Raw genomic sequence first — 23806 nt, 5'->3', positions numbered from 1 at the left:
ATCATTTATAAAATGAGCCTTTTGTGAAGTGACTGAACTCAGATTTTCATGTTTTCAGTGAGCGTGAGCGAGTGGTTACTGGTGAAAACTCACACAGTTTATTTCATCAGGGGAAAGAGAGGAAATCTTTCATTTTTATAAACTTTATCTTTTCCCGTGTGTCTAAAATCCAAAGTAATTATTATTTGAACTCACTTGTGGATTCTCTCTCTTCTTTTTCTGAACATATTATTACAGTATTTTTTATTTCATAGAGGAAGAGAGAAGAGGAGAAGAGAGAAACCAGCATCGTCCATCTGCTGATGATGAAGTTTGTCTCTTTTCACTTTTGTTCCTCGGAGACTGAGTTTAATCATTTATTGATCCGTGTGTGTGTGTGTGTGTGTGTGTGTGGGTGGTGAACACACAGTGTAATTGACAGGAGCAGCAGGAGGTCACGACTGCAGATTTTGAGGCCGGGAGTTCAGACGAGACGTTTAGTGGGAGATGAGTCGAGAGAAATGTGTGGAGAAGTGAGAAAATTGAGTTAAAAACATTACATTATTGATTAAATAATGGAAAATGTCAATGTTCTACTTGTGGCCTAGACGATCATATTGACAGCAGATCATCTTCTAGTTCATGTTTCTTCCTCCTAATAAACTCACTTTTATATCTGTTAGTGTCTGTTATTAAAGAAAAGACCGGTAAACTTAATAATATGGACAATTATAGACCTAGAATATATCTTTTAAAAGATTGTAAATGTTTGTCCTCATCACTGACAATACATTCTACATCTTGTAATATGACCAGTCCCCTCCAGGCCTTGACTCTACTGCCACCATGAGGTGAAATTTGAGGCTTACAGTTGATATAACACTCAATTTTAACTGAAAACTGTAAAGCACTTTCACCTCCACACCAAACTCCACAGAGAAAATCAACAATTTAACATCACAGCACACAGCAGTTGTTGATCCACTGCTGCCCCCATTAGTAAGTTCAAATATGTTTATTTTGTGAATTTTGTGTTTAAAATTCTTCATTCAGGTTAACGTCAGTGACACAAAACGGCCACACGAGGCAGCAGATGCTGATTTTTCTCTATGGACTTCGGTGTGACAACAAAAGTTTACAAAAACAGCAACTGGAAAAGCAAACTTAGAATAACTTAGACTTTTTTGGTATGTGAAGACCACCGTAGTTCCCTTATGAGGTTGGATACAGGAGATGTCACTAATCTTTATTACATTAAACCTTTAATGCCTCATGGGATAACCGAATTTGTCGATTACAGCATTTTCTGATTTTCTAGCTTCATAAATGTGAATATTTCCTGGTGTCTTTGCTCCATGTAACAAATAAATCTAGTTTGTGGATAAAAACATTTGAGAACATCATTTCCTGACATTTTCCGGACTGAAACAGATAAATGACATAACGCGTAATCACGTCGGGATGTCACTTTTCAAAATAACCACACTCATTTCCTCTTTATTGAATTTATTAACTTGTATTCAGACACTCAAAACTGATCAGCCCATCACTAGTAATGCTGTTTTCTTTCTTTTTTTACATTATTAAAATTCATTGAGCTGCAGGAGAGACCACCATGGTCAGGTTAATGATGCTACCTGTGTGTACAGCCGTAAGGTTAGCAAGTCCAATACAGTCTGTCATATAAAATCCACGGGCGGTCGTCATCGAGTTTAAAACATGATAAACACTGTGCAATGCAATAAAAGTTCCTTTCAAACATGACCATGGACCATTTGGGAGAAAAAGTAACAAGACACCACGGAGGGGATTTTTGTTAATATCACTACAGATTAACAAAAAAGAAAAGAAAGACCACCAAATTAGACCCGTTTGTGACAAAAGGTCCAAAACAAAACCAAAAAAATAAAAAATAAAAGCAGAAACTAACGTGCGTTGAACTGTACAATTGTTCGGAATCTCTGTGTAAATTTTCCGGGATGACTTTGTGTGAGTGAGATGTGCTGGAGGAGGAGGGAGACGACGACAACGACGACATCGCAGCCCAGATCCACATTTTTTTTAGTCTGTAACAATGAAAAGTCGTCCGATTTTCTGTTTGTGTGCAAAACCAAAATAATATCACAACATCTGAGGTGACGCAGGTCGACAACTGGCTTTTTAAAACCAACAAAAAACAAGTTTTTCACGTGGAACCATGTTTTGTCAGCGTGGACTCAACGGACCCGGGATTACGTAGGGATGAGCCGATACCACACTCCGTCTGCTTCACTATGCACAGACTGTAAAATAATGTAAAATAAAAACCAGCCACAGCATTTCATCCGAGTCGTGTTGAAGAATATTTGTCAACACAGTTGGAGAATTAGGTCTTGGTGAAGTAGCCTGAAATGACTCGGCAAAAATGGGTGGTTAACAGGTCTAAACCTACAGTACTGGACTGATATCGGTGGTATCGTTCCATCCATCCTCAGAGATCCGATCACACGTGTACAACGCTACGTACGCCACACAAAAATCGGATGTGGCTTCACTCCGCCCCCTTTATTCAAATACAAAATATGACGTCACGTCTGTTTGCAGGAACAAAATAAAGTCTTCAAAGAGCCTAAATGAACAGATTATCAGAGAGTTAAAATCTGTTTGTCTTGGTGTGTAGCTATTATTAATTTGGGATTAGTGTGACAAAAAGAAAAAAGGTGGAGATTAGATGACGTCATCCGAGGGAGGCGGTCCTTAATCCGTCCTGAGGCTGGAGTGCGTTCATGCGGCTGAGGCGTGTGGACTCATGTGTCGTTGACGTTCGTTGAAACGACCTCCCAGCATAGCTCCTGCGATCGGCTCGAACGTGAGGACGCGTTCAGGTCCCGCGGGACGTTACAAAAACCTGGTCTCGATGTGAACAGAAAAAGCTCCATCTACAGGATCTCGTCACACCAGTTTTCTGGGTTTTAGCCTGAAGGTTCCTCAGGTTCCTCAGGTTCCTCCGTCCGCACCACGAGTGAGTAGCTCTAGAGATGAAGACTTTTCTTTCTTTTTTTAACAGTAAACGACAAGGAAACTATCAGATCGGTTGATGTTTATCATAATCGTCTAAATCTTTTGTGCAAATCCACCTTCTTTTCAAAAACTTGGCTGCAGATGTTTCCTCTGGAGGACGGGGGAAGAACTTGGGTTTTCTTGGTGATTGTGAGCAAAAAAAATAAAGGTTTTCATCCATTCACCCCCTCCCCCCCACTGTGAAGTGACAAAATAAGGCTCCACCTTCTCATCTGCAGGAAAACAAACAAACAAACAAACATCACACGTTCACATGGTTTCTCACTCGCTCAGTGCGGTCTTACACCGGGGGTTAGTTCGCCTTCCAACTTATTACGGAACAAAAACGACACGTTTATGTGTGTGTGTGTGTTTCTTTTGTTTAGGCGTTGTAGTGATTCATGCATCCATTATACTGATATACACTTCTTTAAAAAAAAAAGTTAAGAACAAACAAACAAACAAAAACAAGAAGAAGAACATGAACAAAAAATAAAATAAAAGTATTAGAAATGCAGCTCTACAGAGTCTTTTTTAGCTAAACCAAGGGAGTGAGAGGATGAGGAGGAGGAGGAGGAGGACGGGTCAGGTCTGACGTCAGAGAGCCGAGGAGCCCGATGTCCAGAGGGAGCAGAGAGTGGAGGGTGTGTGAGTGAGTGTGTGTGTGTGTGTGTGTGTGTGTGGACGATGAGCAGGAGGAGCTGGGTTAGTTACTGCAGCAGGGGCGGCTGGTGGGCTGAGCCGTCTCTGTCAGGTCCACTCCTCTGTTGCGTCCGGCGCTGGTGCCGGCGGCCTGAGGCTCGTTCTTGGGAAGTTTCTTTGCTGCAACGACACACAAACGTTTTTAAACCAAAAACCATACGTACATTTATGACTTATATTCACTTTTAAAGCTGCAGTGTGTGTGTTTAGTGTTGTTGTTTTCCTGCCTCTGTTTGGTCTTGGTATAAAACAAAAACAAAAACAATGCGACAGTATCGTCAAGGAGGCGCTTTTTCACGATACAGTTCCAGCTCGACTCAACTCGGAATCATTTTCCATGACTTCATAGTACCTCCTCAACGGGGGCGGAGTCATCATAGCCTGGTTGTGTGAAACTGCCGCAACGTGTTTTAATACACGACAAACACACAAACGAGTGGCTTGTAAAGCAGTTGTTTTCAGTGTAACTGAATCATTAGAATCAGTTGATTAAAAAGCTTTGTTCACAGAATCGTTCACTACTTCACTGAAGTTCACAGTGACGACACTCTGAGTGGCCAGCAGTCCGTCAACGTCACATTTTTAGTATCGGCTCAGCTCACTAGAAACCGTACCGGCTTGTGCTTTCTTCAGGGTGTAGTCGATATTATTTTTGACATTATTATCGTCGTTAATCTGAAAACAGGCTCTTTTAGGCAAAACTATCAGACCTGACTTCATTTATAACAGCTGTAAACATTTATCCTGGACGAAGTCACTCAGTTCTTCTTCGATGGAATATCATGAACTTTCATCATATCATAAACAGCCACTCTGACTGGGGGAGCGTTTGTGTGTATACAGCAGCAGCGCAGGGCCGGGCCGGGGAACAACATGCATGAGAACAACATTTTCTAAGCAGTAGAATTAAAAATGTGTCAACAAAACCAAAATGATTCAGTTTTAAAGATTACTTTGTTGATATGGAGCAAAGAAACCAGAAAATATTCACATTTAAGAAGCTGAATTTTGATTATAAAAAACCCCACTCTTACTGATTATTTAGTGATCAAAATAGCTAAAGATGAAGATGAGAGTTTCATTGCGGCCTCAACTTACCAATGGCCATGAAGATCTCGTTCACGTTCATCGAGGTCTTTGCCGACGTCTCCATGAAGAGCAAGCTGTTGTCGTCGGCGTACGACTGTGCGTCCTGAAGCAAACGCGAGAAACACGCGGCGTCACTTTACACAACAAGGAAGGAGGAGGCAAAGTTTCACGGGACGACTGAGGGTCAAGAATGTTGGAATGTGGAACATAAATCAGTCCAAGAACATGTCTGCTAACGATGTCTGTGTTTGTGTTTATGTTTAAAAAACAGCGTTAAAGAGGACAAACCTGGAAGTCCAGCGCTCTCTTGTTGGCCAGATCAGCCTTGTTCCCGGCCAGAGCTATTACAATATTTGGACTGGCTTGTCTCTGAAGCTCTTTAACCCAATTCTTTGCCCGAACAAATGACTCCTGGCAAAAACACAGACAGTGAGTGAGTGAGTGAGTGAGATAGAGACACACAGACAGGGAGAGAGAGAGGGGAGGGAGATTCATTAAGTGAAAATAATAAGTTTCATGTGATGGAAAGATGAAGGTCAAGCGGAGCAACATTTGATGAAATATGCGTCCACAGCTGACGCCACGCTGATTCTTCCTGTGGAAATTTGGCAGAAAACTGATCATTAGTGGAGAACGAGACTAAACTAAATCAATCTGTGAGTGTTTGGATAGATGAACCGATCATCACAGCACATCCTTTTATTAACATATGGATAAAGAAACAGGAATAAATAATCATATAAAAAAGGATGATAAGGAAAAGATGAAATACAGAAATCAGCAAGTGCCATGGTTACTACTAGTGTAGTCGTGCTACCATGGCATCAACATCACTGTGTTTTTTTTCCTCCTCTGTTTAAATCCTCGATTCCACCTTCGCTTTAGAAGATCGAGATCGTGACACCACAAGTTCTCACTAATGCTGATTTCCCTGTTTTTGGAACAACCTTCACATACCGTTTCTTTGAAAATCAGTCACATCACAAGTATCTTGATGTCTAACCATTTTGGAATCCAGAGTGGTTTATCTGCAGAACAATGTGTTGCCGAGTCATGACTCATTCGATGACTTGACAAGACCCAAAAATAAGCTTCTGCTTTTTTGGCTTCACTCAACACACTGTGGTGTCGTTGACAACAACACGCGGCTTCTCCGCCGTCGTTAAGTGACGACAACAGTCGCAGCCTGGCACCCGACTCACCTCATTTGTAATGTCATAGACCACGATGGCCGCCTGGGCACCTCTGTAGTACATGGGGGCCAGACTGTGGTAGCGCTCCTGACCAGCTGTGTCCCAGATTTCAAACTTGACTGTTGTGTCGTCCAAACATACCGTCTGAGTCAGGAAGGCAGCTGCAGGGGCACAAAAGCGAGAGGAGCCGGTGACAAATGGGTCTGAAGCAACTGAGCTGCACACAGTGTTCCACTGTCAGCTGATAATTTAAGACCATGGATGACGACACACACACACACACACACATTTGGCTGCATCATGTCGGGGAAATAACATAAAATGGAGTCCTGGTAATATCAAACAGGTTTTATGTGGAGCAATCAGGCGATACACAGCGTACCATTTAGTTTTTTCTCTTTTTTAAGGAGGTTCCACTGTGTAGGAATTAGCGACATTTAATTGTGAGACTGCAGATTGTAATAACTGGAGGACGCTCACTCAACAGTCTCTTTCCCAAGTGCGTCAGGGAACCATGGTGGCCTTCCAGGGATGAGCACTTGTGACAAAAATGCTATTCAAATATTCTAAACTCCAGCACATAAACTAATGCAGGGTTCAAAGGTAGCAGCTAATGAGATGCATTCAAGAAACCTGGTAAAGTTCATCACTTCTGCAAACACACATGAAGTCCATGATCTGAATATTTGTTAAGTTAAGAGATGTGTTTTTATAAATGCAGACATTGATTTGTTTGGTACCTTTATTTAAATATTACAAAGCAGAGATTATTCAATTAGTTTTGTTTTTTTTCAGCTTCTTAAATGTGAATATTTTCTGGTCACACCGCTACACTTGTTTATATTTAAAGGCGACATCTTTACACATAGGTGTTTTCCTTAATCCTCTCTCGCCCGAGGTGAAACAAAAAAAAAAAAAATCAGTGAGATGTTTTGAATTTGATTTAATCATGCTTTTTCTGGTCCGCTTACGTCACCACACAGAAAGAACCTAAAATTAGGGCAGACGCTAACTGACTCTGTGATCGCCAATGACGCTACGACTTATATCAGGAAGTTTTCTGGGAAATTACTTAAATTATTCCTGCAGTTCTCTAAAGTCAGACACGTTTACACTCACATTACACAGAGTTTGAATTTGCCACCCTCTTTTATTTCATTTCACTCCGACTTCAGTTACAGCCATTTCTGTGGAACCCCATGATAATGATCTAAACAAATTCTACTCGTGTCAGTAAAGGCCTCTGTGCACCATTGTCCACATTATCTGCATTTTCTATCCGGTCATTGTGAGCAGGCTTTTCATTTTTTCACACTGAGGCAGACATTTTTCAAAGTTTTACTAATGACTGGTACATATCTGACCAATCAGACAAGTGTGTTGATGAATCAAATAATGAATTCACACAGCTGGAAGTGTTCAAACGGTCAGCACTCAGCCATGCACACGTCCGGCATAAACCAGGCCCTTTCTGCTTCACTGCTTTCAGACATGGATTCAATTTTTTCCGCTCATGTGCTCATGCTTCATGTGTGAGTTTTACGTTTCAGCATCTCCCCTATTTTTCAGCAAAAATTGTTGGAGAAACTACTTTCACAGTAGTTTTAATGTCTAGGCTGAATGAGAACACAAGAAAAAACATAAATATTCCTCTTCTAAAACTACTGTGGGAATTTGTGCCCATATCTGATCATAGCTTGAGCAGGTTTTTCCCCTGCTCCCAACTGCAGACCTCATTTAGTCTCTTCTGTAGAGAAATTAACATAGTATTTTGTTATATTATTTACATTTTATCTGTTGTAGAGGGCGCCACCATATTAGATAAGGAGGTAGCAGCTAGGGCTGAACAATGAATCAAAGTCTTTATCAAAATCACAATGCTGTTACAACCAAAATGTGCCAAAACATATCATTTTAAATTAATTATTGTCTTGGCTTATACACATCTTACTCTACAGACCAAAGAGAACATCTTTGATTCACACAGATCTGCACAAATATCACACAGTAATCATTTAAAATGTTTTTTGAATGAAAATGACAATAATTGTGATTAGATATTTATTCAATATCGTTCAGCCCTGGTAGCAGCCCACCCAACATATCAAGGGATCTTGGCGTGTTTACCGATGCCCTATAATACATTTTAAAGCCAATATCGGCTGATACCAACATTATGCCGACAATATCGTGCATCCCTACTTTGTAGCAGCTGAATGTGGAAAAAGTGAAGGCTTCGCTCTCTCTCTCTCTCTCCGTTCGAGTAAATAAAAATCAGGTGCTAATTTATTACGTAGATAAATCCGAAAATAAAGTCATAAACGTGTCGGTGTTGTGGGGAGACGCACACAGACCACATATCCAGTGTCAATCAGGCCTTACATTTAAGCTCCTGGGTAAAACAAGCTCCCACTCTTCCTCAGTGTGTACATTTTTTTCTTTGCAGTCAGTAAAAGGTGTTTATTCCACCCTTTTCCTTACAATGTATTCACTCCTTCACACCATGCTTGGGGTGAATCATAAACGGGTTGTGTTTGCAAATGGACGTGTGACGATACGTACCTCCGATTGTGCTCTCCTGGAATTCGTGAAACTGTCCCTTGACGAAGCGGAGTACAAGACTCGACTTTCCCACCGCCGACTCTCCTAAAAGCACAAGTTTGAACTGACAGATCTTGTTGCCCGTGTTTGGCCCGTTGGGCCGTGTGGCTCCGCCTCTACTTGCCATGTCACACGATGTCCACTCTCTTCCTCTTGGGACACTTACTGCGATACTGCGGGAAAACTTTAGAAAATACCTGCACGGACACAGACGAGAGAACAGAGAGCAAAACTGTCAGTGGAGACGACTTTAACATGTTAGGATTTGGTATTTATTGGCGAAAGTAAACATATTTTGACATTTTCTTGTCTCAAACTATGAATAATGATGAGTACAACAAAAAAAGCATTAAATGACCAACATTAATTAGCTTAAAATATTTAGCTCAGCTTCTGGCTACACAGAAACTAAAACACATCATATGACTTGAGCTAAATAAGATAATCATGTTCTCTTTGGGTAAGGACACTTAAAAACAAATCACAGCTGAGCACAGCGGGCATAAAACTTGTACAACAAACCCTATTTAAACCATTTAAACACTTAATATTAAAGATATTCATCAGTACATCCGAAGAGTTATACTGTTACGTTGTCCTGTTGTTCTTCCAATATTTTCGCTGAAATCGCACAGATAACGAACGCAGTGTCAAGTCGTCAAGAGTTTCACAAATACCAGCTCCATTTGGTGTTTGCCAATAATAAAGAAGCTGAGCAAATAAGTGGAACAGGTATGGAACAAACACATACTGGAGTTTGGCAGAAACATTGTGGAATCTGAACCTCTGCTTTCATATCTACTGTAACAAACCCCCTGGAAACTGTCGTTTTTATATGATAATGTTTGATTAAATAAAATACACCGATGGATTTAACTCAACGTAGTCACAAAAGGACTGAGGTACCCCTGAGAAAGGTACCCAACCCTCATTGCTCCCCGGGTGTTGCTCAGTGGCAGAGAAGCAAATTTCCCCGTGGGACTGATAAAGGACAAATTTATTTTAATCAGTTTGACTCCCAGAAGCGAAACACATCCATAGTCCGACATTTTGTTGACATTAGGTGGGGCTTTGCAAATGCTCGATTATTAATCAACTGCTAAATAAATCATCAAATATTCTGATATTCAATAATTAGTTATCTGATTTTTCTGACGTTTTAAAGACCAAAAAATAATCTATTAATCAAACAATTGGCGATAGATGTATAGATTATGAAAACAATACTGCTGTATTGTTAAAACATGTTCAAAACGTTGAAAAAACACTGATTAATTGAGACGAATCCACCAAAATTCTAATTAAATGATGTTCATTATATATTAAAATAGAATCAAAATCCAATAACCTACCGAAACACTGCAAAATCAACTTAAAAAAAACAACAACAAACTGTACTTAAAGTGTATCTTGTGAGTTTTCCCCACTGTGATAATGCATCACGGTTAACATGGCAATTTAAACTAATATGGTAACCTTCACTGTCGGGAATTTTACCGTGGTTACACCAGGTTAACCAGTATTTCTGATTTCCTTCCAAGTACCACCAGAGGAATCTCACGTACCACTGGTGCTTTACCACAGTTTGAGAACCACAGCAATAAATGATCTATGTGTAGATTTATAATAAACCTTGAGTTTATCATTGTAATAGCTTATTATAAGCCTTATGTTTATCATCGTAATAGCTCATTTTAAAGTTTCAATTATACACACACATATACATATATATATATATATATATACATACATAAATATATATATATAAAATTACAATTTCTTGTAATTCCTCTTATGTAGAAAAAAATAAAACGCCTTAATCGGCCACAAATGTATGCTTACAACTAAGTCGAAAATGCGTTACGACACACATTTACCCACGAATAATAAATAACCTGTTATGTTGTTGTTGCTGACTGGCTTCAAATTAGCACTGTTAGCTTAGCAACAGCTAGCCGCAAAAACAAATCTCTTGTCAGCGTTAACACATGAAAACCAAACTAGCACCTCCGTTTACATCCAACTTAGACAGAAATGACCTCGGACTCATTCGCAAATACGTGGACGTGACATTTCATTTATTTATTTATATGACGTTTTTAAGAAAAAAATCAACAACAACACAGGATGACACGGGTTTGGGTGTGTACAGCTACTGACAGCTACGGCTAACATTAGCTTTCATGATGACGTTAAATAGGTGACCTGGTTAATCGATCGGTGTAGATCAAACGGGGGCATTCAACGCGTAAACTGTGATATGTGATTATAGGTGACTAAACGGACAAGGTTATGTTGCTACATGCTAACGAGTTCACCCCCCCCAACCTTTCAGTTTCGGCCGCTGTAGCCGTAGCCGCATCGGGAGGAGCCCCTAGGCTGTAGCCGTTAGCCAGCGAGCTAACGCTAATATTACGACTTACCGGGCAGCGGGAGGAAGCTAGCGAGCCGTGAGAAGTGTGGTCTCCGGGACAATAATAACGGTGACACCCCAGCCGTGTGTATGTGTGTGTGTTCACAGATGCGACGCGTGTGTGTGGTGTGTGTCCCGGTCAGCAGCTGTAAACGTAGGATCTCCTAAGACTCCGCGGTATCCCTCAGTCTGCCACTTCTTTCAACTTCCCTTTTCGCATCGTACGAACGATGATGACAGATCGTATGACTGGAACTGACAATCGGCCGACGACGACGTCGCGTCTTCTTCTTTGGGAACTCAACGGTAACTTGCACTGTATGTAGTTGCACTACTGCCATCTTTTGGTGGTGTTAGTTAGTGCCGCCTACAACAGAGTGTTCCAAACCCACCTGAATTAATCACAGAATGTAACCATTGTTTGCATTAACTTAGGCATTTTAAGGGCATTTAAATAAGAATACATAAGAAAAACTTGTATTTCTTTGCACATTGTACTTTATAAAGATTTGTATTCACAGTTTACAGTTTTTTAACATTATTTTCTCATTGTCTAGGAACATAAATAGCTAAATAAAACACCCCTTACTTGAAATAACTTTACTTTAAACCTGTTAATTTATTGAAAATACCCATTTTCAGGCGCCATGTTTGTTGTGTGTGTGTTTAGAGCTGGACAGCTTGACTGCTGTTGCCTAGTAACGGAGAGGAAACAGTAGGACCAGCTCCAGCGTCCGTCTGTCCCCAGACTACTCAGGTAGTTTAACTTTTAAACTAACAAAATGTATTTATGTATTTATTTATTTATTTTCCCCCTTCATAGAAACAACGTTTGGACTTACTAGCTCCCGTTTCTGCTGTTGTTCCTGTGCGTTAATTGAAGAATTAGCGCGACTGACGGTGAGACTCTCATGTTACGCTATACCGAGTGAGACAAGTTTTAATCATCATAAAAACATAGCGATATATATTATATATATATATACATAAGGAGACTTATTTTACGCGTAGAACAGCAACAACAACGCCGCACTTGTCACTGCACGTGAAATGATGAAAGGATGAATTTGTCGTGATGTCATCAATTTAGCATTCTCCAAACAAGTAAGCTAAGTAGCCGATGCTACCTAGCCGACATTAGAGCTAATAGACGAGCTAACGACATAGGTTAATAGTGAACTTATAATAACATTTAGGTTTCCCCCCCAAACAGACCAGTGAGAGAGTAACATCCACAACACAAACAGGAGTGAGACAGACAACTTCAAAAATGGTGAGACAACTTTAACACAACATTAGCTGGCTAACACTGTTTTAGCTATGTTTTGTCTCTATACTGTATTTTATTTTAAAACACGTATTTATGTTTTGATAGCAAACCGGAAAAAGAAAACCAGTGAGAGAATCAGTTGAGACCTGCTTGAGGTGGAAAGAAGCAAGGGTGAGTTAAATCTGCTTCATGTGGTTCTCAAAGAGTGGGTTGTGAATCGATACAGCGAAATATTGCAATATTATTAAAAAAAAAAAAAATAGTATAAACTTGTTTAATTGGTGGTACAAATAAACATTTAACTTTGTGTGGATTAGCATAAAAAACAATTCACGTTTCAGTATTCACTCACTAGAGATGTTGTGAGTATGTCACAATATAAGATACAGGTGGCTCTCAAAGACTGGGTTGGGGACCCACAGGTAGGTCATGGGAGATGTGTTTTGGGTCCCCAGATGATTTAGCAGAGGTTTCCCAACCCCCGAACACTAAAAAAAATTGCGTGGTGATATTATGTGGATTTTCTTTAGCATATATTTGTTTAACCAATGTTACAAATAAACTAAACATTAGCATTAAAAAAATTGACGTTTCAGTCCACTAGATGGTGCCAAATGCTCACTCTCGTTAGTGAGTATATCACAATATAAGATAATGTAGTGTTGTGGTGTCTCTGGTGATTCCCACCCCTACTTAACATGCACAAAATAAAGTATTTATAGTGTTTTTTGGGTCACAATAATTTGCCAAATGTTTAAAAAGTATGTCCCCATAAAATGTTTCTGCGAAATTTTGCTATACAGTATATTCATGCAGACACATTTTGAATGTACCTTCTGTCTGTGGCACATCATTTGATTTGGGCATTAATGTAGTGTTATGACAGAGGATATTTGTACTTGGATGGAGTACAAATATACTCTTTGTACTCCATCCATTCCTGGAGACTGGCAGCAGTGGGATTTCATCTGTCATTTGATTGCTCTGTATTAACTGATATGGGTTTTTGTTCTGCATTTCTTTACCATTTTCTTTGCCACAATTACTTGAAACACTTGGATTAGTGTTCATTTCAATAAATCTTTTTACAAAACCACTAGCAACTTACTGTTGAACATCAGGGGTCCCCAGACCTCCATTTAGTTCAAGAACCACTTAAGTACAAGTACTTAAATCTAAGTGGATGTAAGTATAACCCTTGAGTAAATAGTTACTTTTTTCTCTTTCTCTAACAAGATACATTTTTACCCTTCAGTCAGCCACACCACCACTGATAAAGAAGTACCGAAACCGACCCGAACCGGGAGCCATCAAAATTCACCCGGGAAAAGCAGATGATCCAGATGTTGCCAGCACTCTTGTTCATGGCATCAACACCAAGACCAATCTTTGTGTCAGTATCCCACACTCACTCACTCACGATTAATTATTGGGTTAAAACAGTCACAATAAGGTTTATGTTCTGTTTTAGATCAGTGCCGGATTAGTGGCATATTACTGTGCTATAGATATCTGTGTAGATTTATCTAGCAACAAATTAGATTTATTTGTGTTTGATGCTGTGTTCCATTTGTAGTCGGAACTTGGAATTTCCCGTGGTTACAGGGTATTCTGTACAGGGAAAGCCCCCAAAGTCGGAGACTCCAAGCAACCTTACAACCAAATCCTGAGTTAGGATACTATGAGTATGACTGAGTGCTTTACTATCATCTTGGAATCCTATGTCAGGGTTTGTGAGATTGTGAGTTGGAAGTCCGATGTGAGTTCCCCCTCAACGTGGAAATTCCAACCTCCAAATACAACTGGAACGCACCATTACTTGTGGTACTTCCTGGGATTTAATTTAAGACTTAAAGCAATTAAGCTGTTGGCGCTAGAACATGCTCCTGAAAAGTTAGAACATGCTCCAGGTAAAAATCTTCATTTTTATGTGAAACCCCCAAACAGGCCAAAAGCTTGGTAAATCCACCTAAAAAGACCGTATTCCAAAAGAAGTTGCAAGAAATCCATGAAGAAGTGTACCACTCCACCCGCTGTGCACCTCTGGGCAGATCAGGCAACCGGACCTACGATGGTGACACCACCATACACGGCGTTAAAACAAGGAAAGGTATGTGGGGCATGCATTGGGGAGTGAAAGGAGAATGAGGAAACCGCAAAGACAAAGTGGGAAAGAGGAAGCCTGAAAGCGTCTCTTCATTCTTTCTGGTATGTAAAGGCCATCGTAGTTCCAAGTGTTTGAATGTAACTTCATACATTCTTGGTACTCAAAGACGTCTGGGCTGCTAAGGCGGTGAAGCAAATTTGCTTGTTTGGTCGCCTCTTAGCAATAACTTTGGCCCGACAACATTGTAGTAACTCGTTGTTTGGTATGAGTCAGGGTTTTTAAACCCAAAAAAACCTCCAAACAACAGATACGGCTCCTCTTTTTGTAAAAAGTCCTCTGTTCTAGAGAAAAAAGTAGTCTTTTGTGTCGCGTTCGATGTAGTTGTTCATCGTTGTCGTACTGGTACAATGTCACATATCTGGCTGACCAAGTAAAGGCACTGTTCTCAGTCGAAATGCAAGCCTGACCCAGGCTTTAAGCATTCCAAACCGTACCATATTGTACCAAATGGAACCGTACCATGATGGAAACGGCATAATTCGTTTAAAACCGGACCTTTACATTTGAGGTTTGCAGGGGTTATATGTTCATATGTAATTTGAGCTTCTCAAATAACCTTCTTCTTTTCCAGATTACGACGTCCGCGAGATTCTTTACCCCCCGAAAACAGTCGAGGACTTGGAGAAGGAGGCTCTGGACGGACACAAGCTTTACGTCTTTACCCACAATTCCTTTTTTGTCGGTAAGAAGAAGAATGGGGACAATCTGAAAGGCTTCTTCTACATTTACCACCGACTTGCTGTTCTTCTCGCCACATTAAAGGGGACATATTATGCAAAATCAACTTTTTAATCATTTTAATACTTATATTTGGGACTCTGGAGGCCCTACCAGTCCCCAAAGTGTGGAAAAAGAATACTCAGTCCTTTTTTCGTGGTCCCCCTTAGTGTAAGTATAGGCGATAAAACACGCGATGTTGAATTCCCTGCGCTTGTGACGGCAGCATGCGCATTTCACCGCGAATGTTACCGCCCCACCAGTAAGTTTACTTGGAGAGCACCACCTTAGCTCCACCTTAGCTCCACCTTGTCCCTATAAAATGCGAGAGTGCAGGTGAGGTACGCCTCCATGACCGGAGCACAGACTCAGTCTGATACAGTCACATACAGCGGCAGTTTATGCAGCTCGGACAGCACCGCTGCATAAACTGCCGCTGTATGTGACTGTATCAGACTGAGTCTGTGCTCCGGAGACCTCCGACACGGAGCGGTGGCGATCAGCGGTGCTGTCCCTAAGTGTTTTTAACTGATTTACAGTTCGGCAGTGTTCGGCTTGATCCTTGTGTCGGACGTCTCTTCCTGTGACGGCACTCTCGCTGTTTTCCGCGCACACTGCCATGTTGATATTGTCAGAGAACTAGTGGAGGGAGGGGGAGAAAGAATGGAGCGGAGGGAACAGGAGCTGAGCGAGTGAGCGCTGTAAAAAGGACAAAGCAGAAACCCCCTGGAAGAAGTGGGTGTGTGTTTGCCTGTGTCTCATTTGCATTTAAAGGGACCATGCACAAAACAGAGCGTTCTGAAAGGGGCAGGTTTAGCAGGGTTATTGAACTGCTATGGTGCTTCATCCTTATGGTATTTTGACCAAAGCATGTCACAGACATGTTCATTAGAACACCAGGGAACTATTTTAATTGGGGAAATATGGTATAATATGTCCCCTTTAAATCTCATCATCTCGTTTTGCCACAGGTGAGAAGATCGATAGGAAATATGACACAAGTCACTTCATTAAAGACAGCACTTTTGGGATCTTCACGCCTCACTGTAAGGACGGCAGTAGCATCAGGAAAACTCTCAGCTGGCTCGATGATACGTGAGTGGGAACTCACCTCACTTTAACATGCGTTTTTAAACTTAAATAACTAACTGTAACTGACCTACATATTACCTTTTTTGTGTTTTGGGAAAAGGGAGGAGATTGATTCAGAAACTGACGCAATGACTAAGCTGTAAGTTCATATCATACTTTGTTCTAAACCAATCCTGTGATCTGATTCTATTTAACTAACCAATACTTGTATTAAACTGTTTTTTTTTTGTTTTTTTTCACAAGATATGCCTTGAACCTGTCACTGGATCATACATTTGGAAAGGTTTTGCCGTGGGATGCATTTGGTAGGTCATGTGGTGAGGTGTTACTGTACTGTATGTCAGTGAGTTTTCTTGTTCGAGACAACAATGTGTATGTCGTTTGCCTCTTCCACAGGTGTCGGAGAAATAATTCACAACACAGAGCCATGGGAGTTCGTCAGAGGTCCAGACCAGCAGCGCAGCATGGTCAGCGGCTTACAAAATCACCTGAAGAGGCTCAATTTTCATAACTTCCCCTCGTTAGTGGAGGCCTTCAAGTATTATGACAAGGTATGACCTAACTCAGTCAGCGTCATTTTTTCCAAGTTGCGTTACTCGCGCGACTGGGATTAATTCTCACCTGAAGCTAATGCTAGAGCTAATGTTGTTTATTGGTTAGGTAACTTCCTTGCTCAACTTCGGCCAAGTCCTCTTTCACTTTGCCCAGTCTTGCGCTAATCTGCGATTATCTCTTACAATCACTTCACCAACTGGCAACGCCAGGTCACACAAACTTCACTCAAGTTCAAATAGTTCAATTTTGTGTTTTTCATCTCATGGCTGTTAGCATGTAAATGACATGAATTTAAACAAAGACGCAAAGAAATTAAACTTTAGGCAAAAATCTAATATAATGACATTTTGAGGACGCTTACAAGTGGGTTCTCACCAAACAAAAAGTGATTTTTTTTTCTCTTTAGAACACAACCAATGACAACTCACCTGAAGCTAATGCTAGAGCTAACGCTGCTCATTGGAAAATTGTGACCAATAGCTTGAATACAGCAACAATCATGCTTTTAAATCCTACCGCGTACATTAACGTTAAGAAAGGTCCGCTGGACCGCGCCTTAATACTACAGATTGTCTAATGCACTTCTAGGTTGTATATTTTGAACCCAGAACAGGGTTTATAAGGTTTACAGTTGGTTTTGTCATACTGCGATAAATGTTTACTGACATTATAAACACAGGTTTCAAGAACTTCTGCATTGGCGTCACTATCTTTTATCTGACCCTTTGGTTCTCAGTTAGCGTAGCACAATTTCCTAAACATACATTGCGTTTATATTTTTGGATATTTTATTTACAGTACATCAAATAAATTAGACCATGATCATTTCTCACTATGAATTTTTTTGTTTAAAGCACAAGTTTAACTTATTCCATTAATAAATCCTGCTTCCATTTTGTGCCTGGCAGCCATTATTGCCGTGATTGGCTACACCTCTGTGTGTGAAAGGTCAGAATATCTGCTGTGAGACAAAATGTGATGAAGTGACAGTGCTAATACAGTCTTTTTTTCTTTCATCGCACACGTCATTGAAAATCTGTAGAAAGGAATGGGAATGATTGACAGGGAGGATCTAGGGTCCACGTGCAACCAGTTCCAGCTGCAAGTCAGCGAGCAGGTCCTCGATGACCTCATGGATTACTGTGACATGGACAAAGATGGCAAGATCAGCTTTATGGAGTTTGCCAACTTCCTCAACTGGAAAGACATGACGCCCATCAAACCTGAGGAGGAACAAATCATTACAAATGGTAAGTCTTACTTTACTTTTTCTTATTTATTGTCCAAAAGTATTAAATTTTTCGTTTTTAACAGGATTTTGGGCAGTGACGGCAGTGCAAACCTTATTTTTACAACTTCTTATTTCATCATTGGATCAAACAAAGATATAAAGAAACTTACTGCAGAAGTCCTTCTTAAGTTTATGATATTTTAAGAATGCTAAGAACGAAACTTTTTAAAAATGGTAAACTACCGTGACCCAAAACACTATATTAACTGTGACAAGATCAAATTTGTGCGACTTATTTACAGCCACGTCTGTAACGCCTAATATTATTTTGAAATCGGAAAAACCAATCATTGTTTGGTAAATTGTTTGGCTAAACTGTATTTTGTGTACATTATTTGAAACATTTGGACTAAAAGTTGGGGAGAATTCTGCAAATTTGTTTGGGGACCCCAACAAAAAATGAACACCACCACCAATCGACCCTGTCTTTGGGAATCACTGGTTTAAACCAAAAGGGAGTTATGTCAGTCAGTCAGTCATCATCTACCGCTTTATCCTCCACCAGAGGGTCGCGGGGGGGTGCTGTGCCAATCTCAGCTACATCGGGCGATAGGCGGGGTACACCCTGGACAGTTCGCCAGTCCATCGCAGGGCCACACACAGATAGAGACAAACAACCATTCACTCTCACACTCACTCCTATGGTCAATTTGGAGTGTCCAATTTACCTATCCCCACATTGCATGTTTTTGGACTGTGGGAGGAAGCCGGAGTACCCGGAGAGAACCCACGCACACACGGGGAGAACATGCAAACTCCATGCAGAAAGGCCCTTGTTCCAACCGGGGCTCGAACCCGGGTCTTCTCGCTGCAAGGCGAGAGTGCTAACCACTACGCCACCGTGTGGCCCAGGGTGTTATGTATTAATTATTATTCTGCATAACAGTCTACCCTTTGACTATAGTGTTCATTAGTAGGATGTAGAGGCTGTACCGAAAGTGTCATTTTCAGAGGGCGGGCCTTTAAATCTTGCAGAGATCCAGATATCCAGCTCAGCTCCAGCCGACATAGGGACGGAGTCACAGGAGCTTCCTGCTCCACAGGCTTTAGTTAAACCTGAGGACCTGCAGCCCGTGGAGCCGGGCAGCTGTCTGAAGACTGTCAGGACCCTGAGGCAGAAGAAGACTGACCCAGACCAGTTTGTCACCTCCTCCTCCAACTTTGTGACACTCCCGAATTGTCAGCTGGCAGGTGAGTCGGCAGAGGCGATGATGCTGTTGTGTTTCTTTTTATTTAAACCCATGTGCACAGTGTTAATGTGCAGATGTCTTCTTAACGATATAACCGCGAAGATTGTGACTGTCATAGTGTTTTCTTTTTGAGTCTGGGTTAAAAGAAAATCGATTTTTATGTAGGATTCATTAAATATTTGCTGTTTCTGGTTCGCAAATCTCGCAAGACTTCACCATGATAGTCTCATGTAACAGTGGAGCTAACATCCAGGTCTGTAGATGTATTTATTAATTTACCATCTATGGTGTAGGAGCAGGAAAATTTCCACACACATCAAACATCTAAACACCATGACATCACCGTTGTCTTCTTCACAGCACCCTCTGCTGGGCAACGGTGAATCACTGCAAAATGTCTGTTGGCAATTATAGGATGGATTATAGGATGAATAATTCGATGTCAAATTGACAATTTAATTGTGAATCAAATCAATTCAGGAAATCAGCAACGATACCCAGCCCTAATGTTGATGTCACATAATTTGACAATATTTGAAAAGTAACAGATATTTTTGTTTGTTTAAAAGTTGTACTCTCCGATTTGAGGACATTGTGACTGGTGTTCCAACATTTTTTGCTGTTTTATTGTACTAATTCAACTTTACTTACATTTTCTCGATCTCTGTCTAATGAAGACGTGTATCCATACTCACATGGTATCTCTCTCTCTCAATAGGCATTTGCTCATATGGGACCCCCACTGTGCGAACAGACATCCCAGCTCCACGCCTCAGGAGCCTCGGCGACACGACTAACTACGGCGATTCATCCACAGCTGGGAACCTTGTGAATCCACCACCTCGCACCCTGCGGGGTGTCCTGGAGGAATACTATTTCTACCCGCGCAGCAAGCAGGAGGTACACTTCAATAAATCAGATCACTGGTCCAGGAAAAGCCCTCCGTCACCAGCCTCTTCCTTCCATATGTGTTCAGTTTATTTTTAAAAAGGTTGAAATCTCCAGATGCCGCAGTGTGGCTGTGGTGGAGTTGCATTCAAATAAAACCACAATAAAAGGCCTAATATAATCTTGTTTTATGCCTCCTGCAGGCTGTTGAGATTTCAGCGATCTGATTAGATCACACCGTGTGACATGGATCTAATAATCTCGGCTAATTCATCAAGTGCTGGCAAGTACTGAATCGTAGGTTACGACACAAGTCATCGCCTCGATTGGACTGTGAAGCAGTCCAATGCAAAATAAATAAAGTTTATTATTTTACACTTTATGACAAAAACAACCCAGGTTTTTTTTTTAAATTACTTTATTGACAAAATACCAAAAATACAATCTAGTTTTTTGAGAAAAAACAATGAACTATATATATGTTGAATTACAACAATAATATAAGAAAAACATACAAATAGCTGAGTAGGCTGAATTGAGTATATTATTCCAATGTATCAATCACTTTTCTATTTTTTTTGAATGTTTAATGGACAAAATGTGAATATATGATTCTTCCAGTAATACAATCAAGTTCATTATTTGGCAAATGACCCAGTGAAAGTCGATTTAAACAACATCATCAGCTTTGTAATCAGCTGCGATTGCGAGTTAGCAACGTCGTCAGCTATGATGTGAGTTAGCAACGTCATCAGCTACGTAATCAGCTGCGATGCAAGTTAGCAATGTCATCAGCCGTGTCGCAGTTTTACACCATCATCAGCTACGACGCAAATTAGCAATGTCATCAGCTTAGACACAAGTTAGCAATGTCATCAGCCGTGTCGCAGTTTTACGACATCATAAGCTACGACGCAAATTAGCAATTTCATCAGCTTAGACACAAGTTAGCAATGTCATCAGCCGTGTCGCAGTTTTACGCTTTCATCAGCTACGACGCAAATTAGCAATGTCATCAGCTTAGACACAAGTTAGCAATGTCATCAGCCGTGTCGCAGTTTTACGCCATCATCAGCTACGACGCAAATTAGCAATGTCATCAGCTTAGACACAAGTTAGCAATGTCATCAGCCGTGTCGCAGTTTTACGCCATCATCAGCTACGACGCAAATTAGCAATGTCATCAGCTTAGACATAAGTTAGCAATGTAATCAGCCGTGTCGCAGTTTTACGCGATCATCAGCTACGACGCAAATTAGCAATGTCATCAGCTTAGACACAAGTTAGCAATGTCATCAGCCGTGTCGCAGTTTTACGGCATCATCAGCTATGACGCAAATTAGCAATGTCATCAGCTTAGACACAAGTTAGTAATGTCATCATCTTTGTGATCAACTGCTGGTTGTAAAGAGCAGAAGAAGCTAAATTGTTCTGTTAAAATATGCAGAGAAAAATCCAAAGAGTCAGCTGATCCCACACACAATTTCCCACATACTGACATTCCCTTTATGTTTTAACTTCACTGTATACAGTTAGCCTAATTATTACGTAATTCTGTGTTGCATTTTCATCGGCTATTCTGTTGACGTGCTGTAGATCGTAGAGCATCAGCTATATTAGCAACCGTTTGCCTGGTTGTAGGAGAGTAGGAAAACCGTTTATGAGCCACAACCAAAGACATCGCCTTGATCGTTTCATATTGTAAACTGTAGTTTTCCTGATGTACTGACGACAACTTTTCATCGTCTCGTTCTCAGATCACAGAGATTTTTAGGAAGGTGGGCGTGAACATTTCTGAGGAAACCTTCGAGGAGGTCTGGCAGCTGGCGTCCATGAAACATCCAGACGGGGAGGTTTGTGTCGAGGCTTTCCAGAACATACTCAAGGAAATGAAAATACTGTGACACACTGAAACACTGAGGGATGTTTCCCCAAACCACTCAATGACGACGCCCTCTAGTGTCTCGTTTTGAGCAAGACATTCACTTTACTGTCATAGAAAAGCAAAATTTTACAAGCTGAAACCACAGGACTGTTTTTTTATTCCATAAAAAAAAAGAAAAACATGTTTCAGCTGAATATCCCTCCCTTCCAAGTGTGTTTGGAGAAACTTGGCATCAAAACTCAAAAAGATGTTTAGTTTGTCCATTGTGGGCTACTGTAAAAACAACATGGTGGCCCAAAATGGCCGCCTCTGTAGTGCTGTTTCCTAATATAAATACTCATTCCGGGGTAATGAAAAAGGATTCCTACTGTACAATCAGAATTATTGATTGTACAAAAGTGTGTAGCTTAATTGTTTTAGTTTAATGGTAATCCATCTTGAATGTTGTTTGACAAAATTCCCAATAAAACAAACAAACAAATCAATCACAATTGAACATAGTGTACGACTTTTATATATTATATTTCTTAGAGGGTGAGGCAGTTTTATTTATCGAATTCACACAGAAAGGCAGATTCAACATGACGTATAGAGACATTTGAAGTAAATGTAAGGAATCAATACAAAGTTAAAGATTTTAACCACTACCTATTGTTTAAAGGGACAGTTACAAGAAATTAAAAGTTTAAGAAGCCTCTTGAAGTGTTAAATTCAAGAAAAAGCAGGATTAGGTTTTATATGTATAGACAATACAGGTCAAATAAATACAATATATTTAATTGAAATGAAAAAGTTCTTAAGGTATGAAAAGGTTTTGCATTTTAAGAAAGTTTGAAAAATGACCCCATTTTCTTTTAGAATAGTTTGTTTTTAAGAAGTGACATCTTCTTACATTAATCTATATAAACACCTGCAATACGACATGTTACATTTTAATCCCTTTTATCCCGGCATTGGAGTCGAATTGAACTGACATTTTATCTGTTTTTAAAAAAAATAAGACGTAAGAACTTTGTCACTTACGTAAATTCGTTTAGTTTGTGCAGTCACATTTTTCAAAGACAAATGTGTCGAATGCTGTTATTCTGTCCAACTCACGCTCATGACCCTGGATTAACGGCCAAAATAAATAAAAATACTCATGATTCTAATCCACAAAAAGTTAAGAACAAGAAAGCAATACTACACAGAACTACATAAATAATTAATTAATTAATGAGACCCATTTTAATGGCGAACATCAGACTAATGTGTTTTGTCATATAAGAGCTTTGACCTATTTTCTGGATTAGACTTTTTCTGGAATGCTGCCGTTTTTCTTTTTGTTTCACAAATTTGCTGGAAGCTACGTAGCAGTTTCTGGCAGAGCAGCCATTAATGTGAAGAGACAAGTTGCACCTGTTACGCATTTTGTTTATTTTTTTAAATATATGAGCTTATATCAAGCACCATCACATGACAATGTATTGAAAACTGAGCGAGCAACAAACCTCCTGAAACTTTTGAAGTGTTAAAAGTCTGGAGATGAAAATAATCGGAATACAATGAACATGTTTTGAATTTTGAAGACACAACATGTGAACATGGGGTTCAATTCTTATACGAGAAGACGCAAATTAACATTCTAGTGGTGTAATATGCTTCCAAAAGTGTTTTACAGGAGGAACAGGGACATAAAAATTATTCAGCTGATCAAATTCATTGATAAATATGTTCAGAATATTTGTTTTGCGGC

General features: G+C 40.2%; 2 protein-coding genes across 3 annotated transcripts; one reads left to right on the top strand and one right to left on the bottom strand.

Moving 5' to 3' along the window:
• Nucleotides 1-1468: 1468 nt before the first annotated feature.
• Nucleotides 1469-11243, bottom strand: rab5ab (RAB5A, member RAS oncogene family, b). Its single transcript, XM_058647871.1, has 6 exons — nt 11027-11243; nt 8565-8800; nt 6012-6163; nt 5098-5220; nt 4819-4912; nt 1469-3840 (listed from the first exon to the last, which is right to left on the bottom strand). Exons 2-6 carry the CDS (start codon nt 8728-8730, stop codon nt 3725-3727), a joined length of 651 nt encoding a protein of 216 aa, XP_058503854.1. The 5' UTR covers nt 8731-8800; nt 11027-11243; the 3' UTR covers nt 1469-3724.
• On the top strand, nt 11199-22556 carry efhb (EF-hand domain family, member B). 2 transcript variants are annotated; one of them, XM_058647869.1, is made up of 16 exons: nt 11199-11322; nt 11687-11773; nt 11840-11916; nt 12230-12289; nt 12392-12457; nt 13542-13679; nt 14234-14396; nt 15025-15135; nt 16142-16265; nt 16363-16401; nt 16506-16567; nt 16659-16813; nt 17860-18067; nt 19084-19299; nt 20017-20198; nt 21944-22556. In XM_058647869.1, exons 4-16 carry the CDS (start codon nt 12287-12289, stop codon nt 22088-22090), a joined length of 1614 nt encoding a protein of 537 aa, XP_058503852.1. In that variant the 5' UTR covers nt 11199-11322; nt 11687-11773; nt 11840-11916; nt 12230-12286; the 3' UTR covers nt 22091-22556. The 2 variants fall into 2 exon arrangements, with proteins under 2 accessions (XP_058503852.1, XP_058503853.1); XM_058647870.1 differs by lacking the exon at nt 11840-11916.
• The last annotated feature ends 1250 nt before the right edge of the window (nt 22557-23806 follow it).

This window comes from Solea solea, chromosome 13 (genome assembly GCF_958295425.1).
Source record: "Solea solea chromosome 13, fSolSol10.1, whole genome shotgun sequence".
NCBI lineage: Eukaryota > Metazoa > Chordata > Actinopteri > Pleuronectiformes > Soleidae > Solea > Solea solea.
The sequence above is the reverse complement of the archived record's forward strand: the minus strand, read 5'-3'. Positions and strand labels throughout refer to the sequence as shown.

What these genes read in the sequence shown, in the direction of transcription:
- rab5ab (XM_058647871.1), bottom strand. Translation starts at nt 8,730, where the DNA reads ATGGCAAGTAGAGGCGGAGCCACACGGCCCAACGGGCCAAACACGGGC. An exon ending in CCAGGAGAGCACAATCGGAG is followed by an intron (nt 6,164 to 8,564) that starts GTACGTATCGTC and finishes GTGCCCCTGCAG; the next exon opens with CTGCCTTCCTGACTCAGACG. An exon ending in CGAGATCTTCATGGCCATTG is followed by an intron (nt 3,841 to 4,818) that starts GTAAGTTGAGGC and finishes GTGTCGTTGCAG; the next exon opens with CAAAGAAACTTCCCAAGAAC.
- efhb (XM_058647870.1), top strand. An exon ending in TTTGCCGTGGGATGCATTTG is followed by an intron (nt 16,568 to 16,658) that starts GTAGGTCATGTG and finishes CCTCTTCCACAG; the next exon opens with GTGTCGGAGAAATAATTCAC. An exon ending in CCCGAATTGTCAGCTGGCAG is followed by an intron (nt 19,300 to 20,016) that starts GTGAGTCGGCAG and finishes CTCTCTCAATAG; the next exon opens with GCATTTGCTCATATGGGACC.